General features: G+C 38.9%; 1 protein-coding gene across 3 annotated transcripts in view; it reads left to right on the top strand.

Moving 5' to 3' along the window:
* The window catches only part of TSPAN12 (tetraspanin 12), a 73,944-nt gene that overhangs the window by 43,022 nt on the left and 10,692 nt on the right, over nt 1-20,230 (top strand). For all 3 annotated transcript variants that reach the window (XM_081958412.1, XM_081958414.1, XM_081958413.1), the window contains exons 5-6: nt 8,977-9,051; nt 16,423-16,530. In XM_081958412.1, coding sequence (XP_081814538.1) covers nt 8,977-9,051; nt 16,423-16,530 — 183 coding nt within the window. The remainder of the gene's footprint in view (nt 1-8,976; nt 9,052-16,422; nt 16,531-20,230) is intronic.

The following is a 20,230-nucleotide window of genomic DNA, read 5'->3' as shown; positions in this document are numbered from 1 at the left end:
GCGGCTAACAATTATTATTATTATTATTATTATTATTATTATTATTATTATTATTATTATTATTATTATTATTATTATTATTATTATTATTATTATTATTATTATTATTATTATTATTATTATTATTATGTTCCCAAGTGAAGCCAGCTCTGACCCCATGTGATTTATGGCCCCAATCATGACCCTGTTCCGCCCCCCCTGCCCCCCCCGGGGGTATGTCATCAATCATATTGCAACGGGGCAATTTCGCAGCGGGCCGCTGTAAGTAACCCTGGGAATACAGCCTTGAGTGAGATAAGTCTGGAATGTGCATCTGTCTTTTGCTGCCCTGCCGTTTCATCAGTTTCCCACTTGCCCTTTCCTATGGCAACTAGAGAGCAGGCCAGGGATGCTTTGCGAGTTGACACTTGGCCCCTGAGGACCACATACATAAGTCTAAGATAGAACTAGAACTCACAGTCTGCTGACTTCTATCCCAGTACCTTTAACTATAATTCTAAACTGGCTTTCTTCATACATTTTTTTCTTTCTAGTGTTTTTCTCACAAGTGCAGGATCCATATTTTTTCAGATTAACAAGTGGTTTTTTTTAAAAAAATTAACACAAATAATACAGACAGTACATATACAACTGAATAAAAAAAGACAAAAGGGAAAAAAAACCCACATATTACAGGGCACCCCCCACCCCCTGGAGACCCCCCCTTATATTTCTTAGATATACAATATATTCCAATTGTGCTCTTATATCCTCCAAAACCCTCCAAAGATCAACAAGTGTTGACCCATTGGGCTACAGGAATTGACCAAACTGGCTTGTCTCCCAAGTCTGACATCATGACTGAGAGAGTGCGACTGGTCCAAAAATCACCTAGCCAGGCAGACTAGACCTCCCAGTCTCCTGGTTTTCTACCCTGGTACCTTAATGACTATAGCAAAATTGTCCCTCTTCATACAAATATTAATGGTAAAGAATACGTTATCTCAAGAATGTGTGCCTAAGTATGTGCTGTATATTTAAATTAGAATAGCATGGGAATGATAGTCCCTTCATATATAGTTTGCTAAACTACAACTCTCAATGTCACCTAGTATGACCAAAGTTATAAGTGATAGTGAATCTTTCAGCAATTCTGAACAATATAGATATCTTATCCCTGCGCTCTCATCCTCTTTGGAGAAAGCCCATTATTTATTTATTTGTTCTAGAAAATGGAAAGGTTGCTGATAGAAATTTGTACACATATTGCATAGAATACATTCTCATTCCTAACTTCTGTATCCTGTAAGTTTCTTTTTACCCTATACATGAGAATAATACACAGGTAGTCCTTAGCTGATGAACATAATTGCGACTGGGATCTCTGTTGCTAAGCAAAAACCACATGACCATGCCGACTTTCAACAGCAGTTTTAGTTCCAGTCATTAAGTGAATTGTACATTGTCATTAACCATTATATCATATGATCATGCCTTGTAACTTCCTGCTAGCTTCCCATTGCCTTCACTTTTTGGAATTGGCAGGGAAGTTTGCAAATTATGATCACATGACCATGGGACACTGAGCATTATAATTGTGCACCAGTTGCCAAGCACCCAAATCACAATCACTTAAACTTCAGGGACTCTGTGATAGCTGCAACTTCAAGGATTGTCCAGAAGTCTTCTCAATCAGCTGTTGTAAGTTTGAATGAGTAGTCGCTAAGGGACGATTACCTGTACATGCCCCAATCTATCCTGCCACGTAATACTGAGAGCTTTTGCAACACAGGCAAATTAATTTCAGTCAATAAACCTATTGCCGACACTTCATTCTTATGCAGATCTTCTCTCTTCTTGGTTGAACAGTTGCAGGTCACTAATGCATGAATATGATGGCAGAACCCTTCATTAATATATCACCGCCAAGCCATAAGCATGTGATTTTTCATTTCATCGTTTATCTCTCAGATGCTCCAAGGATTCTAGGATTTGCCTATGGGCAAGACAATCTAATCTCAATCTATTATTTGGAGGAAAATTAGTTGCAAGATTTTGAGGCAATAGCATATACTAAATAATTGATGCTTTTGAGATTTTTATTCCTTTAATTAATGGACTATACCAATTAATTTGGTATAGTCCTAAAAATCACACTGATGTGACTGAATAATATTGTATCTAGGGATTGTGGGTAAAAAAAAGAGAAGGCAACCTCCATTTTTGTTCTTTATTTGTAGCCATGTAGGTTGGAGATAAGAACATATTGTCTTTGAGATATGACTTATTTGTTATGATACATTTTCTCATTTTGAAAATGGAGGAAGGAAGGGAGGGAGGGGAAAGAAGAAAGAAAGAAAGAAAGAAAGAAAGAAAGAAAAAGAAAGAAAATAGGAAAGAAAGAAAGAAAGAAAAAGAAATAATGAATTATAGCTCCTACCACCATGCAGAACTTCTTGTGAATAAGATTGTTTTTCCAGGGATAATTCTAGATACTTAAATTTGTTGCTGTTAAGAAATGCTTTTATTTTGAAACAAACAAGTGGTTTAAAAACTCTCAGATCACTTCATAATAGCACAAAGTTCTTGACTAAGATTGCACAAGGCCTCTTTGTCTTGTTATTCATCAACTTTATGCAGACTTCCTATAAGGCACAAAACCACCAAAATGAAGGATCTTGTTTTCTTCTCTCATTTAGCTATGAATCACATCAGCCAATATATTGAACACAAAAGAAATGACTGAATTTTTGCTTATGGAATGTGTTTTTTCACACTTCCACCCTGGTAACGCTTGCTTGATTGCCTCATATGTTATTGTGAAGTCAGGCTCTAAGACATACTGCGTGCATGTTGATCACTGATCAATGAAATAAAAAAGCAATAATAAAGTGGAAGATGTGCCCAGGGAAATTAATTTCTGGTAATGCTGTTAACAATGACAGAGAAGAGGAAAAACTAAAAATGTTTACTTTAGGGAAGATTGTATTTTTTGAGGGTGAAAAACCTTTAAAAATGATTACGTTCTGACTTTCCTCCAATTTCTGCAAACAATTCTCCTAAGCTGATCTTGAATATGTAATGATTTTGCTCCCATATTGCTTTTTTCTGACTGATGGCTAGTTGTGATCTTTGAATTAGTTCAGTTTATCTGCCGGGGGAAAGCTTTAGTATGTTCTCCCGTTTGTTTTGAGCAATACATTAATTCCATTGGTGTGCTCAGAAGGACTGTCTCAATAGGATAGATTCTTTGCTGTAAATTTGTATAGAAGAGTACGGGTAGTCCTCAAGTTACAACCACTTGTTAGGCAACAGTTCAAAGTCACCATGGTGATGAATGAGGGGAATTTGTGATGGGTCCTCAGAGTTCACAGCATCACAATGTCCCCATGGTCACAGCACACGATTACAATGTTGCAGCGAGACATGATCATGTGATTGTTATTTTGAACATTCCTGACTGGTTTCTTAGAAGCAAAGTCAGTGGAGAAGCTGGCAGGAAGTTGGAAGTTGCTCCTACTCTAATATTTTTTCACCAGTCCTTGGCCTCTAGCGCCTATCTGCACTTGGCCATCCCCCACGGGATCCTGCTTAGTAGTGCCTGTTCTCCCATGATACCTGCACATCATCTTGCATTCCTTAGCGCCTGTCCTCAGCACCCATCCATGACTCTGCGATTCACACACACCCAGCTCCCCTCTCTCTAGTGCCTTCTTATGGTACATGCCCATCTTCCAATACTCCATAGCACCTCCCTACAACTTATTTTAATAAGCATACTTGGATACTAAGGTAGAATTAAGCTATAGTAGGAATAGATGAATGTACAAAAAATGTAACCACCATTAAATCAGGAAATAGGAGAGAAAATATAAACAAAGGCAGTGTTACCTAACTGATCAAAGTAGCATTGAAAAATTTTTTTTTCCCAAATGCCTATGTTTTCCTTGCCGATGTCACCATATGGTTTCTTTTCTCTCAGAGCTTTGACAGCCAGTCTGGTTCCTATAGTGCCTTACTCTGAGGACCTGCAGCCAAAGCTGTCTTAACGTGGCTTTCCCCCAAAGCAACAGTAAAGTAGTGTCATCTAGAACAGCCCGCTACCTTAAGAAGTGCTGATTACACTGTCAAACCACATTACCTCTTGGCAATTCTCTTGTCATAAGAAATGGAAGAAGGAGGAAAGTGGGGTGAATAATGTTTCCTAGAGTTCCAGTAAGTGGCAGCAGAAGACCCAGGGGTCTTTTCCAATACTTTCTCTGATGGAGAACACATGGAGTTGGGTTTGGAGTTGTGGAACCAAAGCAGCTGACCCCCATTTCTTCCTCTTAACAAGGGAAATGGTGTGGAACTGGATCTGTAGCCAGCAGCTCTACCATAGAGCTGTTTTCCAGAAGACTCCTAGATATTTGTATACAAAAGCAGTTCTAAGATGGAACGATGGGCAAATGTGGACTGGAGAGCAAGTCAAACCTTGTGGGAATGGAAGTGGGAAAATTGGCTTTTCAACTTTGGGGAAGCAGGTCATTTTGGGGCCATGAGAACTGGTGCCCCAAAGACTTTCTCATTCTTCATTTCCCACTGCTGCTGCTAGCCATGGGTTGGCAAGTATGGTGAGAGAGAGGGGGGCTTTTTATCACTGTAGGAAAGCCCTGACTCTGTCACTGCCAAAAGAAAGATGGTCTGAAAATCCAGTGACCAGGAATCATCTTAGGTTGCCCACAGCAGCTTGATACAATCATTTTGGGTTGATGCACTTCAGAGGGTATCAGGTGAGAGGAAGCTGAAAGGCACTTCTTTTGAATTGGAACAAGAAGATGCCGATGGTGGTGGATTAGGGATGGATTGAAGATGCAAAATGATTTTAGGCAGTGGTGGGATTCAGCCAGTTCGCACCACTTCGGGAGAACCGGTTGTTAATTTTCTGAGCAGTTTGGTGAACTGGTTTTTGGAAGAAATCGTTAGGGCAAAGAACCGGTTGTTATATTATTTGAATCCCAGCATTGATTGTAGGGCATTTTTACACCGTGGAAATCAGGAAAAATAGATCACTCCATAGTCATCAAATAGTCTACATGCCAGTGGTGGGTTCCTGCTGGATCGCACCGGATCGCGCGCGCTCCCTTTCAGCGCTCCACCTGGCTTGCGCGCTCCCTTTCAGCGCTCCACCTGGCTTGCGGGCTCCCTTTCAGCGCTCCACCTGGCTCTCGCGCTCCCTTCCGGCGCTGAAACCGGAAGTACAGTCTTGCCCCGCCCCTGGCGAAGCAACGACGCCTGCCTGCGCTCCACCAGCTCGGCTGGGAACGGAGATGTTTCCTCAGCGGAGCGGAGCGCCTGAAAAGACTTTTCAGGCGCTCCGCTCCGCTGAGGAAACATCTCCGTTCCCAGCCGAGCTGGTGGAGCGCAGGCAGGCGTCGTTGCTTCGCCAGGGCCGGGCAAAACTGTACTTCCGGTTTCAGCGCCGGAAGGGAGCGCGAGAGCCAGGTGGAGCGCTGAAAGGGAGCGCGCAAGCCAGGTGGAGCGCTGAAAGGGAGCGCGCAAGCCAGGTGGAGCGCTGAAAGGGAGCGCGCAAGCCAGGTGGAGCGCTGAAAGGGAGCGCGCGCGATCCGGTGCGATCCAGCAGGAACCCACCACTGCTACATGCCCTTTAATCCACTATAATATATTTACTTGGACTTGCTGTTCAAAATTCATTAAATAATACAGGTAGTCCCTGACTTACAACAGTTTGACTTCAAAGATACAACAGCAACTGAAAAAAGTGACATGATCATTTTTCACACTTACAACCATTGGAGCATCTCAATGCCATGTGATCTAAATTCAGATACTTGGCAACTGGCATGAATTTATAATGGTTGCAGTGTCCCGGAATGTTGCGATCACCTTTTGTGGTATGACAAGTAAAGTCAATGGGGAAGCCAGATTCAACTAATAATCATGTTATTAACTTAACAATTGCAGTAGTTCACTTAACAACTGTGGCAAGAAAGGTCGTAAAATGGGGCAAAACTCACTTAACTAATGTCTCACTTAGCAACATAAATTTTGGGCTCAATTGTCATAAGTTGAGGAACACCTATATTTACTGGAGCTTGCTTCTAGTGTACTCAAGATTTTATGCAAGTTAAGGCTCTTTCTGTTAGAATTTGGTCTCTGTTATTGTAGTCTTCTCCTATTGATATAATTAATGGCAGTAGAGAGCAGTATATCTCTCTAAAGTTCTATGTATGTCTTCTGGTGTTTGGACTTAAAAATAAGAAACTTAAAGAATATATGTAGTATTGAAGTTTTTCAGCTCAATTTCCCTTCAGTTGGAAGCTAACAGAAATAATTTCTTATGTCTATCCTGGAACTTGACCTAATCATCACATAGCTTAGGCTGACTTTTAAAAAGTTGAGACAGTATAATGACAATTTGGTATTGTAAGACACGGGCCACTTGGTTCAATCTCATTAACTCACAAGATGGCCTTAAATAAACCACTCTCTGTGATACGAATAATAATACTGACTATCACACTAACATAAGATTACTAGAAGAAGGAATGTGTACTTTTAAGTGTAGTATACAGCAGTTGAGCTACTAATTGCATCATTCTTTTTACTTTGCACTTTTCCCATGGATGCAGTTTACATAGTAATTGTATCAGGTCCCCAATGGGATGCTGCCGTTACCCGGGGGTGGGGTGGGGTAGAGGGTAGGTTGCTATAGCTGAATTATTTGCATGCTTTTGCTTTGCTGTAACGTGGGAGATTTAGGGAGGGGGCGGAAGGATGGGTTTCTTCCCAGCCTGAGCCAGCTTACCCAAGGTTGCAATGTCCTGAGAGTGAACTATTATCAAGTTAATGTTTCGGAGTTTCTCAACACACCTAGGGGATTGGGTGGAGTTTGAAGAGGGAAAAGTAGCTTGATGTTTTTTGCACAGGCTTTTCAGATTCCACCTGACTTCTCTGCAACCACTTTCTCTCAGTAAGGTTTCCTTTTGAACTGCTACCGTTTCAAGAGCCATGCTTGCTTGAGAAGATAGCTGAGGCAGGCCCTTACACACACTATCTAAAACAATACTACCACTTCCTACCAAGTTCTCATTCAACTTTATTCATTGCAATTACCTTCTTGGTGACAAGTGTTGCTACAGTTCCATAAGCATCTTTGCAGCTTGATTAATTTAGCAGCACAGCTGGTTTTTTGCATCATTGAGTTCACCTCTGTTCATTAATTTCACTGGACTTCATTTCAGAGTAATTCAACAGACCAGCCAATTTTACTTGTCTGTGTTAGAAATTCAAATTTCATACAAGGAGCCGTGGGAGAAAAGAACATAATCCCTTGAGCCATACTGCCAGGTTGAAATGAGTGATATAGTCTGTATACCACAAATACTAGCAGTATTTATGCTTTTACATGGCCTTGTGCAAGTAACATCTGGAGCGTGATATAATTTTTAAGCTGATCAGAGTCACCTGAATAGCGAAATGGATGGCAAAAAAAATTGCTAAATAAATAAATTAATTCATTTTTTTCCCATGTTGTATGAGACATAGGATAATTCTTTGATGTGGATGGTCCATTACACACATGGAATGAAGTCTCTAATTTTTATGGATATCATCTTACATTTTAGAAATCAAGATTATCTTAGTTAGAATTGTTACTGGATGATTATCTTTTCACATTCTGCAAAATTTATTTGTTTGCTTGCAAAATTTCAGGGTAGCTTTTGAAGTAGCTTTTTGATTATTTTCATTTGTCCAGTCTGAAGCCAAACTAGAAATGGACAAATTGGATGGTTGCTGATAAACAGCAGTCTTGTAATGTGGTTGATAACAGGATTAGATTTGCCGGGGCCAAAATGGTTGTGAGGCTACCCCCAGACATGCTGTTTGCGTAGCTGGTTGGAAAATTCGGAGAGTTGAAGTACACATATCTTAAAAGTTGCCAAAGTTAAGAAACACTGAGTTGGAGGAAAATGTGAAGAAACATGGCTTTGTGGCTTCGCCTAGGGCAGGGGTGTCCAAACTTGGGAACTTTAAGACTTGTGGACTTCAACTCCCAGAATTCCCCAGCCAGCCATGCTGGCTGGGGAATTCTGGGAGTTGAAGTCCACAAGTCTTAAAGTTCCCAAGTTTGGACACCCCTTGCCTAGGGAACTAAAGGAGTACATAGCCATGGGCTGGGCTAGTGCCCTCTCTTCTTTGCCTTTTCAATTGTTTTTTTTAAACAGGGCTTAATTATTATTGCCTCCGTCTGAAAATCGCTTAATTTTGAAATTTTAATTCTAACATTTTAATTTTTATATATGGCTTTTATCTGCCGGCATTTAATTGTACATTGCCCAGAGTCCATCTCTGAAAGAGATGGGCAATTCAGAAATGTGAAAAACCAATAAATAAGTGGTATTAGAAAGAATTTTCATTGGAATCATTGCACTCCATCTCTAGTACATATTTCCTTAGTGCTATTCCACCTCCCCTCCTCCATTTTTTCATTAGGCTGCTATTAAAGTAAAGAATAAATATACTTTTGAGACAGAGTCCACTCTTGTTGACTATATGGATCTCTCTCATGCAGTCTTTCCCTTTCAAAAGTGCAAAATTGTCTTGTTGTTTCTTTTCATGTTAAAAAAAGAAATTGCAGTCTAATTTCCAGCTCCTCTTCTGTGGAAATCTCTCATTCATGGCTTAGCCAAGGCTAACCCTTCTTAGCTTCTAAATGTCGACAAGGCCAGTTTTCTACAACCACAACAAAAAAGAACATTCAGGAAATTAAAAACCAACTAGTTTTGCTCAATAATGCAGCCCAAAATTTAGATTACTGTTTTAGATTGTTAAAATAGTCAAAATCATGCTTGCTGATTTAGCCACTTTGTGCTTTAGTTTAAAGGAGCTACACATTTCTTTCCTTTTGGGATTGTATGGCTGGAAAAGATACCCTTCTGAGACTGGCTTTGGTTTAAAATAATTAAAAAATGGGATGCTTTTTTTGTTTTGCAGTATTTTGGAAGTTTGCTCGTGATATTCTGCATTGAACTGGCCTGTGGTGTTTGGACCTATGAACAGGAAATTACAGTGAGTATGCGATTAGGAAAATTGATCGTGTTTAGAAACGCTGATTCTTTTCAATATTCAAATCTTGATATAATTTCTTCCTTCACATGCATGATGTCTTATTGAACATAAAAGTAACTTCTATGAAAATTACTTGGAATTTTAATGTGATCCATTTGGGATTGTTCTTAGGTGCCTTACTACATAAATAGGAAGTTTTGGTTCCACATTAAAAAAATCTAGCTATTCCTAGTTTAGATAAAAGAGAATTTCTGTGTTATTATATTGAATTATTATATTAATCATACCAGATCAGATCATAATATTCATGCTGTAAAAATATTCATTTTTTAAAATATGGATCTAATTCATGTATTTAGAGAATTTGTAATCAAGTTGAGTAAATTGAGTTAGCATATTAATAAAACTTGTTTTCTGACTAAGTCACAGTTTGCAGTTGGCTTTATCTTGTTCCCATATGATACAGAAGAGCAAAATATTCACCATGGACCAGTTAAAAGCTTTATTACTGTCTACCTAATTATATAAACTGATCAATCCAGTTTTGCATATTTTTCAAAAATTCTTTGGGTTTGAAAATGTCATCTGTTTCAGTAGCACTTTATCAGCATAATTATCAGAGTGAGTTGTGTGTGGAAACCACATTCATTGAAATCGTTGCCTCTTCTTCCAATGCTCTGAAGAAGCTGAATCTAATAGTCTGTAGAAAATGACCAGGCACTCAGTTAATCCAGATAATATTTGCTATTGGGTCCTATTGGAATCATAGCTAGCAAAATAGTATCGGTCTCCAGTATGAGAATTATACTATGGTGTTGTGACTGTTGTTGGATTAAGATTGAGAAGACCCAGTTTAAAATCCCCCTCAGCCCTGGGAAACTCACTGGGTGGCTTTGGATAGATGCTCTTTCACAGCCCAATCCAACTCACTGTTGAGGGAAAATGAAAAGAGGTAGTGCTATTTACAATGCACTGAGCTCCTGGAAAGAAGGCAGGGTATTAATTTGACAAATAAACGTGTGCAATAAATACATATTGACTGAGCTGTAAACCCTGGTGTGTTCATTAAAGTTTATTTTCAGAAAACCATCCATGTGGCTTCAGAAAAACAGAGCCATCCTACCGGTTGAAATGCAAAAATCTTAAAATCATACCTTTAAAAAACCCTTACTCGACATATTTAGAATTATTTATTAAAGTTCGAGCAAGACTCCTATTCCTTTGAGCAGCTTAATACCGTGCAGCATTACACATTCAGACATGTAGGCAACCACATTTTTGAATGAATGTTTTTTTCTGTAAATATGTTTGTGCTAAAACCGCAGCTGTGTTAAAGAAGCAATTCTGTCCTTTCCCTTTCAAGCTAGAAAAGTGATTCATTCTTGCAGAGGAAAAGTATAATTAGAATGAAGAAAACAAACTGGCATGTTATTGTGCTAGTTGTTGAATTCTCCTGTCTTCTTTTCCCATTGGATACTTATTTATGAAGAGAATGAAAAGAGCTTTGTGCAGAGTTGCTAAAATATATCAAACAGCAGCAGTCATCTTCCTTCCTTCTTCCCTCCCTCCTTCTTCCTTCCTTCCCTCACTCACTCCCTCACCCTTCCTTCCTTCCTTCCTTCCTTCCTTCCTTCCTCCTTCCTTCCTTTTTTTTCTTCTGGAACTAAAGGAATTTCTGGCATTTTTTTCATCTGAAATGACAAGCTAATATATTTTTCATCACAATTCATTCCCCTACTATCAATGCATTCCACCGAGAGGCTATCATTCTAAATATAACTACAGTTAAAAATATTACTTTCCCTAAATGTCAGAATAAAAATGGAACCATAGCTACACGTGTTTCATTCACCCCAGTCGTCCTCTGAGAGTTTGATGGAGAAATGCTTTGAGAGAATTGAGGCTTCTTGCCAAGGTACAAGTTGAAAATGTTCACAAGGAATGGACATTTCTTTAGAATGGTTAGTTGAAGAAAGAGCCTGCCCAGCGGACCTTACTCTAGCTGGGTAGATGAATGTCCACAAGAAGACTCAGAAAGATCCAGGGGTTGAAGGATGATAATAGCCCTTTCTCTGGATGACAGGCCTGTACATTTCTCTTTTATTTGGTGCTCTCTAGCAATTACTACCTGGATTAAGGTTCTATTTTCTTCCATTCGGCATATCTATAAAATGCTGTCAGTCGGTTGCAAAATCTATTACTGGAAGTCACTCGCCTATTACTGGTATGTTTTGAAATACAGGTGAAACTCGAAAAATTAGAATATCGTGCAAAAGTTCATTTATTTCAGTAATGCAACTTAAAAGGTGAAACTAATATATGAGATAAGACTCATTACATGCAAAGCAAGATAGTTCAAGCCGTCATTTGTCATAATTGTGATGATTATGGCGTACAGCTCATGAAAACCCCAAATCCACCATCTCAGAAAATTAGAATATTACATGCAATCAATAAAACAAGGATTGTACATAGAACAATATTGGACCTCTGAAAAGTATAAGCATGCATATGTACTCAGTACTTGGTTTGGGCCCCTTTTGCAGCAATTACTGCCTCAATGCGGCGTGGCATGGAAGCTATCAGCCTGTGGCACTGCTGAGGTGTTATGGAAGACCAGGATGCTTCAATAGCAGCCTTCAGCTCTTCTGCATTGTTCGGTCTCATGTCTCTCATCTTTCTCTTGGCAATGCCCCATAGATTCTCTATGGGGCTCAGGTCAGGTGAGTTTGCTGGCCAATCAAGCACAGTAATCCCACTGTCATTGAACCAGGTTTTGGTGCTTTTGGCAGTGTGGACAGGTGCCCAGTCATGCTGGAAAATGAAGTCAGCATCCCCGTAAAGCTCGTCTGCGGAAGGAAGCATGAAGTGCTCCAAAATCTCCTAGTAGACGGCTGCGTTGACCCTGGTCTTGAAGCACAATGGTCCAAAGTCCTGTTGCTCCTTGGTCCAAAGTCCTCTTTTTTGATGAGAGCAACTTTTGCCAAAAGCACCAAAAACTGGTTCAATGACCGTGGGATTACTGTGCTTGATTGGCCTCTCCATTCTTCCTCCATACTCTGGGTCCTTGGTTTCCAAATGAGATGCAAAAGTTGCTCTCATCAGAAAAGAGGACTTTGGACCACTGAGCAACAGGACTTTGGACCACTGTGCTTCATTAAGACCAAGGTCAACACAGCCATCTACCAGGGGATTTTGGAGCAGTTCCTGCTTCCTTCCGCAAACGAAATTTATGGGGATGCTGACTTCATTTTCCAGCTGCCCACACTGCCAAAAGCACCAAAACCTGGTTCAATGACTTTTGGATTATTGTGCTTGATTGTCCAGCAAACTCGCCTGACCTGAATCCCATAGAGAATCTATGGGGCATTGCCAAAAGAAAGATGAGAGACATGAGACCGAACAAGGCAGAAGAGCTGAAGGCCACTATTGAAGCATCCTGGTCTTCCATAACACCTCAGCAGTGCCACAGGCTAATAGCTTCCATGCCACACCACATTGAGGCAGTTTGCTTTTTTTTTATACTGTTATTGTTTTTATATTCCACCGTTGCAGATTTTTGGCAGAGTTATTTTTATTGCTTTGATTTTTTAAATTCTTGTAAAACACCTTGGGTTGATTTGAATTCATTGCACAGCATAGATGCATGTGTAATACTTGTAAAAATATTTGTAACTTTTTCTTCTGATTAATTTTTTTATACACTGATTTGGTATTTTATTAAGGTAGGGAAATGAAACTTGAACTGAACATCCTGTTGCAATTTGTGTGAGCATATCTACTATGTTATGCAGGTACGTGGCAGCTCATTAGCTAAGACGCTGAGCTTGTCGATCAGAAAGATTGGCAATTTGGCGGTTCGAATCCCTAGTGCAGTGTAACAGAGTGAGCTCCCGTTACTTGTCCCAGCTTCTGCCAGCCTAGCAGTTTGAAAGCATGTAAAAATGCAAGTAGAAAAATAGGAACCACCTTTGGTGGGAAGGTAACAGTGTTCCATGTGCCTTTGGCATTTAGTCATGCTGGCCACATGACTACGGAGACGTTTTTGGACAGCAAAAAAATTTGGCTTTGAAACTGGGATGGGCACCATCCCCTAGAGTTGGGAACGACTAGTACATATGTGCAAGGGGAACTTTTACCTTTATCTTTTATCTACTACCTTTATTCTATCAATAGACATAACTGAGAATCTCAGAAAGTCTCCTACTCAAGCACTGAGTAAATTGTATCATTTCAGGAAATACATTTGCCATTTGTTTCCAGATTGTGGTTCCTAGTTTAAAGATGGGTCAGGAAAATACGGTGCACCAGGTATATTGGAACTGAGTTTTTATCAGTCTTGATCAACATGGTTAAAAATCATGAATGATTTACATAGAATCCAGCAATATCTTGAGGGCCACAAGTTCTCCACCTCTGATTTAGAAGTTACTGCATCTCATTATTTCTTGTGTGAATTAAATTATTTGTTATAAAGAAGAAATCAGGCTCAAACTGATTTTTAAATCCAGATTTAATCTCCATTGCTAATATTGACCTGGATTCCTCAGATCCAGAAAGCAATAAAAGTTTCTTCTATTTTTCATGACGCTTAAAAGAGGAGAGGAAAGATAAGGGAGGAAGAGGGTTGAGGTAGGGTGGCTTTACTACAGTTTGTCCTGATCTCAGGGAAACCTTTTTTCCTATTACAACAAAACTAAACTGGCTCATTTTTTTTGTAGGAGATAATATAAAATGTCTAACTGGGAAAATGTGCTGCTTCATTCACAGTGGTTGCTATTCATAGCAGAGACGTTAAGTCAATGTTGGAAAGAACATTACTTTTTCAGTATTAGTTTTACTAGTGAAAGAATTGAATCTAAACAAGATAACTGGCCAAAACCTATCTATACTGTGTAACAATTCTATGTCAATTTACTGGAAACTTGACTGCTTAAAGAAGAGTTTTTGTAATGCAGGGATTAAAATTTGGGGGATGGTGTAAGGACTTCTGGGTTGTGGCAAGGGATTGGACTAGAAGACCCCAAGGTCCCTTCTAGCTCTAGGATTCTATGAGCCTTTTTAAAAAGGCAGGGCAGGGGAGTGGAGAAAAGGACTGATTTGTTCCTTATTTGATAAACAATATTTTTCATATAGAATGTATTTTTACATTCAGTATATTCCATGTATTAGCATGGGAGGGAACGGATGGCGACATGAAAAACAAGCTGGTTTAAGGTTAGGCCTGGGCATTTTTGGAAATAAAACTTATTTAGAAATCCAGAAATATTTGTATTTACTTGATACAAAATAGAATGGTAACAGAAAAATCATGCAAAGTTATATTTATTCTGGAATCTCTAGACAATTTGTTGTAGAATGCTATTGTCTTTACTCTAAAAGTGTGTGTATATGTATGTATGTATGTATGTATGTATGCATGCATGCATGCTGTTATTTTTTTATTGGATGTGGGGAAATTATCTGGATTTGAAGGATGAGGATGCAATCACTTGCATTACAGCCAAAATCAACAATGACCAAGCTCTAAGTGTCAACATTGACGTTACTGAACAACAGCATTTTTACCTGAGATGGCAGCTGGTAGTTACAAAGGTGTTATATAGATGACCAGACATTCCCTGAGATCTTCATTTAAACTTAAAACTGAAATTTTGGTTGTGTTGCTTAGAGAGTTATATTAGTTTAAGTTCCTCTTTTTCCAAGTCTATGTATGTAAATGGGAAGGTTTCCAAGAAGATTACATGTAACCCATGTAACTTTCTTTCTGTCCCTTTTCCTATATCAGTGACCTTCCCAGCACGGCCAACTTCCCGTCTGTCCTCTGGGGTCATCCCCACCCCTTTTGCAATGACGTTCCCAGCATGGATGACTTCCTCTCCGTTCCCCACAGCTGTCCCCCTCTTCTTATAGCAGCATGTTGAGTACTAAACAAAGGCTGAATACTGGTACAACATTTTCATGTCAAAATGCATTGAGAACCAAACGAGTTTCGAAGCAGTTGAGTACCAAGGTACCTCTTAGTTGCAGCAGAATATCTAGGTGATCTAGCAGATAATATTGAAAGTTAGTTTCCAGTTTTCCCCAAGGTTGCCATTTAACATGGTACTCAAAGTCATGGCATTGGGCCTGCCATGGGCAATGTAGAATAACTCCACTTCTTCCACGCAACAGTTCTTCAGCTATTTATACACTTCTTTTGTATGTTGTCTCATTTATTTCTTCTGCACCCATGTTTTTTCAGCTAAGGAGTTGGTTTCCAGATTCCTCAACATCTTCATTGTCTTCCTCTAGACTTGTTCCAATTTGTCCTCGTCCTTTTTGAATTATGGTGCCTAACATAAACACAATATTGCAAGTGATAGGGTAAAATGCAGGCATGAAATGCTCCACTTTGCTACCGGTTTGGAACAGTGCTTCTGCACATGCGCAAAACCTTATGTGCATGCAAAGAGCATCCGTTATGACATCTGGGCGGGTGAGCCAAGTCCCCCACCTCTCCCACTACTGTTTCGCCCAAACCAGAATAAAATGGGTTAATAATATCCCCTAATCTGGATTCTGTATCCTCTGTTAAGAAAACCCAAACAGCATTTTCCTTTTTAGCAACTTAATCTCACTGGTGGCTCATGTGTAACTTACGGTTAATAAAACACCTGGATGTATATCTAAAACTGGTCCTTTTTGAATTGAAGTTGGGGGAAAATACTGTATTGGTACCTAGTTAGCACAACTTGGAAATGTGAAAAGGAATGTTTTTGAAGTATTAATGTTGCAAAAGGTATAATTTACTTTAAAAAAAGCAATCAATGGAATAGACATAATGAACTATACATCAACATATTGATGTATTTCATAACATCAGAGCCAATACATTATTTTATTGGTTGATCAACCCTTGCATTATTTATAAAAAAACAATAGCTAGGTGTTTGAGGGTTTTGTTTATTGAAGGGTCTACTTCCTGTAGAAGATAAATGAATCTGCTCTATATTTGGTGCTGTAATCAATAATGTTAACATATTGGAACAGGAATGCATAAGACTTGAAGTTTTATTACAGAAAAACTGAACACATGATGTTGTAAAATTCTCTCACAAAGATAGCCTTGAAAAGGGTATTAGGATTGCATATGAATACAGTTTGAACAACACAAGATGAATGTATTTTAAGTCATATGTAAACATATTTCCATTAATTTCACAGCTCATGGTTTGAGGAGAGAAAATGTTCTCTCTTTGCAGATACTCCGCTTAGAAAATTGCTTCAGAAGTATAGTTAACAAGCAATTTCTTCAGTTGCTAATGTGTTATGTTTACAGTTTCCTGTTGTGGCAGTTGATCATTCTTTTAATTTTTTTCTCCCCCTCAGGTCCCTGTACAGTGGTCAGATATTGTAACTTTAAAAGCGAGAATGATCAATTACGGCTTACCGCGTTATCATTGGCTGACCCACGCTTGGAATTTCTTCCAGAGGGAGGTTAGTGATCAAGCAGTCAATAATCAAGTCTGTGAATTATAAATTGCATTTTTATGTTGTCAAATTAAATGAGATCGATGTGATTTTTTTCTTCTTCTTCTCATGTGTCCTATTACAGTTGTAAATGTGATGGACAGTAATGCATAACTAATTCCAATAAATTAATCAATATAATGAATAATCTTCTCCCACCTTTTGTCCACGTGAGGGATAGGAAACTGTCACATAGTTAAGCTAAAGATAAACAACAGGAGAAGGCAGTTACTGATTTTGCTTTGATTTTGAGTATATCTGAAGCTGGGCAAAAATTATAACCAGAATTAGTATGTGGCATGCATCAACTTACCAGGCTGTCATGCATCATTCAACAATCCATGGTTAAAATTGTGATTTTGTTCTGCATATGAGTTGAGCAGTGGTGGGATTCACTTACCTTCCCTACCGGTTCGCAAATGTGAGCGTGTGCACTCGCTTCGCATGCAGCACTGTGTCTGCACTTGGACACTGCTTTCTACGCATGCACAGTGCTTGTGTATTACGTCGGGACGGGTGGGCAGAACCTCCTGCAGCCGCTGCTACTGGGTCACCCGAACCGGAGAGAACCGGCTGAATATCACCTTTGGAGCTGAGCCGTATAGGACTGGAGTTGATGGTGTTCAGCCTTAATCAGGATGGCAGGGTTACTTTTCATGGTAAAAGGAATGATCTGCATAAATTATGGAAAGGAAAGAACTTAACATGTTCTTGATGAAAGATCTTAAGGGCTTCGAAGGCTTTGATTTAAAATGAATTTGAAAACTTCAATGTTTAAATTTAATCTCTGGGAGATTAAAGTTGAAGAAAGCCTAATTATTTCCAGAGAATTACAAACAATATTTTCCATAGATTGCGATTGTGTGATAGGGTCCAGTTTTATTTCTTGCCTGTAACTGATGATGGACAGTACTAATTTGTACATTAATGGAAATGAAGGCACAGAAGAATATTGACAGGCTGAATCATTATATAGAAAATACATGGAAGTATGCATAAAAAGCCATTGATTCCAGATACTTCTTCACAAATCAGACATAGTTTAAATGTCAATCATTTTCTTGAAATCTGTGCATTTAAAAATTTCTTGGCTGTGAATTGGTAAGTTTGTTTAGAAACAGCTAAATAGGAAAACAAATGCTATTAATGAATTGCATTCTTCAAAAGCTCTGCATCTATTAAGGAAAAAAACAGAGCTATGATTTGTCTTTTTTGATGCAGGGGGTTGGTGGTGGTGGTGGGGGGGAAGAGGCTTGGAAAAAACCCTGGTTTATTTTTCCTGGGGGTTGGGTGGGAAAGATCTTATTCTCTTTGCACTCTGGTGTCCTGCTTTAAGAATTGCAACCTTAATGAGTGTTGGGATTCTAAGTGCTGAAATTGTTACAGAGAGAGCACTTGTGGTGAGAAACAGTTATGGGTGCTAATTACAGACAGCTTTTTTCTGTTTCATTGGGCAAATGAGAAGATTATGACCCTTATTATTACACCAATCGTAGGAGAAAATGTGCAGTGATTTTAAAGAAAATTTTAAGAAAGAAATAATCATTCCTTAGTGGCTTAGTTTAAAATTATCTTTTTGGAGAAGCTCTCTGGTGTAACCATAATGTTGGTGCATCCACTAAATGATTCTGATTATTGTTAAGCCTGTTATTGCTCTGTCATAAACTTTTAAAACTTTTAATATTGGTATGCTGCCTGTTGAATTGAAGGGTTGAAATGATTTGGCAGATTGAACTGAATTGGCAGATAAATTTTATACTGAAATAAAGGCTAACTACGGACATGCCAAAAACACTTACATGGACACACATGAGAATTGATAGGAGAGAGAGATGCTATTACTAACCGAGGGCCAGAAGTACAGAAGACAGGTATATGCCACTGCTGTACTGAATAGAAATACGAACAAGATTTCTTCCAAGTCATCTGGTCTATGCAGAGATATGCCATGCATTTATCCAAAATCCCAATTGCCCTGTAACCAGTGTTTTCCAGGTTGCCTACAAAAATAATCTTAAACAAATCCATAATACATGACTGTGATTTTTGATGCTTTTTACAAGTTCTTAACATTTACTTCCAGATTCTGGCAAAAAATACCCTTTAAATAAAATGGAGTATTTGCTTAACAACCAGCGGTGGTATTCAGCCAGTTCGGACTGGTTCATCCGAACCGATAGTGGAAATTGTGGGTTGGCCTACCCCAACTCTAGGCCGTCCTATTTAGGCATCTTTTTGAGACCAGGCGCATGCACAGAAGGCGTGCACGTGAGCAAAGTGCATACGCCAGGGGTGTCCAAACTTGGGAACTTTAAGACTTGTGGACTTCAACTCCCAGAATTCCCCAGCCAGCCATGCTGGCTGGGGAATTCTGGGAGTTGAAGTCCACAAGTCTTAAAGTTCCCAAGTTTGGACACACCTGGCATACGCAGAAGGCCGGATGCATGTGTCAAAGGGGTGCGTGTGCCCACAAACCTGTGGTAACAAAATGTGAAACCCACCACCGTTAACCACTACAGTCACAGGAAAAAAAGGTCAACATTCTGGGCAATCATGAGGTGATCCACTAAATGACTGTAATAACTTAATACCATAATTCCTGGCTCAATTATGTTCATGTCAGGGATTACTTGTAGATATGTTTCCATTTTAAAGGTGTGTTTATAGTAGCACTCCCATTTCAATATGCTGGCCTTATTAAATGTAGCTATCTTTCTCTGAACGTCTGCATATAAAATTTTTGGATTAACCCTTTTTTAGAGATGCCTGGACAAGAAATTTAAAGGATGGCATTTCTCATATAATTTGCTTGTTGTATAGTCTGAAGGATTTTAATCTGAGATTTAGTCTGTGCTAGCAAACACAGTTTTAGGTGCCTTTGAGATTCCATAAAAATGCTATTATTCAGAAACCCGGGAATGGGCAATTTTGGTTTCCCGTAGATTTCCCATCCCAGCTTCTGCTCTCCCAAAGTACCTGTCTCAAAACAAAATAAATATTTGTTTTCTAATTTATTTATATTTATCCTGCCTTTATTGTTTTTTTTAATACATAACTTAAGGGGGTGTACATATCTCACACTTCTTTCTCCTCCAGTTTCCCCCATAACAACAATCCTGTGAATTGGATTACGCCGAGAGAGAATGACTGTCTTATAGTCACACAACTGGCTTTCATGCCTAAAACAGAATTAGAACTCAGTTGACTGGTTTCTAGCCTGATGCCTTAACCACTAGACCAAACTACACTCTCGTTTTTTTATTTTTTTATTCATTATTTTTAATTTATTTTACATTAGAAAAGCAGTAAGATCTGTACTCCTTCAGCCAGTTGTTACATATCATTTAGAAATCTAGATCCTGTCATGAGGATTAGAAACTTTTTCTGAGAAATGAAAAAGTTTAAATTGTCAGAAAAACAGAAGTACAGTACTTTGATCCAGTCTTAATGGCACAGAAGTGACAGTTTATTAATAGATATTTTCTCCTATAAACTTCTGTAAATTATGCCCATATTCCAATAACATTCTCTTGCCAAATATGCAAATCTAACTTTTGAAACAGACATACTTGTGAAATGCATCCCAGCCCCAAAGCAATTTTTAGGTGGCTTAATTAGAAAAGCTGACTTACAGTTTTAAAAATAAAACTAATTTGGTGTATTTCCC

This window comes from Natrix helvetica (genome assembly GCF_964273705.1).
Source record: "Natrix helvetica genome assembly, chromosome: 6".
NCBI classification, from domain to species: Eukaryota; Metazoa; Chordata; class Lepidosauria; order Squamata; family Natricidae; genus Natrix; species Natrix helvetica.
The sequence above is the reverse complement of the archived record's forward strand: the minus strand, read 5'-3'. Positions and strand labels throughout refer to the sequence as shown.